Source organism: Cystoisospora suis, assembly GCF_002600585.1.
Source record: "Cystoisospora suis strain Wien I chromosome Unknown contig_3805, whole genome shotgun sequence".
NCBI lineage: Eukaryota > Apicomplexa > Conoidasida > Eucoccidiorida > Sarcocystidae > Cystoisospora > Cystoisospora suis.
In genome coordinates, this window is record NW_027156600.1 from 11436 (window position 1) to 12567 (window position 1132).

The window sequence follows — 1132 nt, forward strand, 5'->3', positions numbered from 1 at the left end:
GATACGAAAAAGAAGAAGAAGAAGAAGAAGAGCAGACAGACTCCCACGGTAAGGACAAGTCTCGCCAAGAGGAAAGAAAGAAAGGAAAGATTCGAAAGAAAAGACAGAGTGAGAAAGAAGAAACAATAGAAAGAAGAAAGAAGGAAAGATTGAATATATTTCATTTCCGTATGTGTCTACACACCGCAACGATCTAGCCTTTCTATCTTTCATCTATCAGCTATCTCTGCTCTATCTATATATCTATTTATCTTTAATCTATCTACCTTTCATTTATTTATTTATTTATTTATCTGAACCTGTAGGTATTCGGTGTTCTCCATGTAGAAAGAGAGCTAATACACGGACATGAGAGAAAGAAAGAAGACGAGGAAGGAATCTTTCTATTCTTCTGTCTTCTTCTTCTTTCTCTTCTTCTTCTTCATAACACACGTTTCTTTCTGTCTATCTTTCTTCTTTCTCTTCTTCTTCTTTCTTTTTCAAAAGAAGCCCTTCGTTAGTCTTGACAAGACGAGAAGCATGGGGTAGAGACCTAGATCTTATGAAGATTTACTGGTAGATTCATCGAAGAGAGATAAATCGCTCGATCGATCCAAGAGAGCTTCTTCTCTCTCCAAGAAAAGAAAGAAAGAAAGAGATGGCAATGGACAGAGATATAAACAACCCACTTATCTCTATTTTCTACACTTCTCTCCAGACGCCGAGAGACAGCAGAGAGAAAGAGAAAGAAAGAGAGAGAGAGAAATGACGAAAAAGAGAGAAGAGACTCGAGATATAGACGAAAGAACAAGAAAGCCATACAAAGAAGAAGAAGAAGAAAAAGAGGATGAATGAATGAATGGATACAAAGAGAGAGAGAAAGGTGGATGGATAGATTCACCTTCATTCATCTTTCCTTCACTCATTTCTTGAAGTTTCTCTTCCTTTTCTTTTTCTTAAGATTCTTCTTCTTCTTCATTTGAAGAGTGTTGCGTAGTAGTCGTAGAGGTAAGCATAACTTCTTCGACCATCTGCTGTCTCGCATGAGGCGTATGAAGGTGGAATCTACTAGCACTACCCTCGCCTATTAGCGCACTGCCACGAGGGCTATTCAAGCGACGGGTACCTACACAGAAAGAAAAAAGAACAAGAA

At 38.3% G+C, this 1132-nt stretch overlaps 1 protein-coding gene across 1 annotated transcript; it reads right to left on the reverse strand.

Annotated features, from left to right (window-relative positions):
* CSUI_007270 (uncharacterized protein) lies at positions 1 to 1101 on the reverse strand. The gene has a single exon (XM_068067418.1). The coding sequence runs from the start codon at positions 884 to 886 to the stop codon at positions 533 to 535; it is 354 nt and encodes a 117-aa protein (XP_067920609.1). The 5' UTR covers positions 887 to 1101; the 3' UTR covers positions 1 to 532.
* Positions 1102 to 1132: the final 31 nt, after the last annotated feature.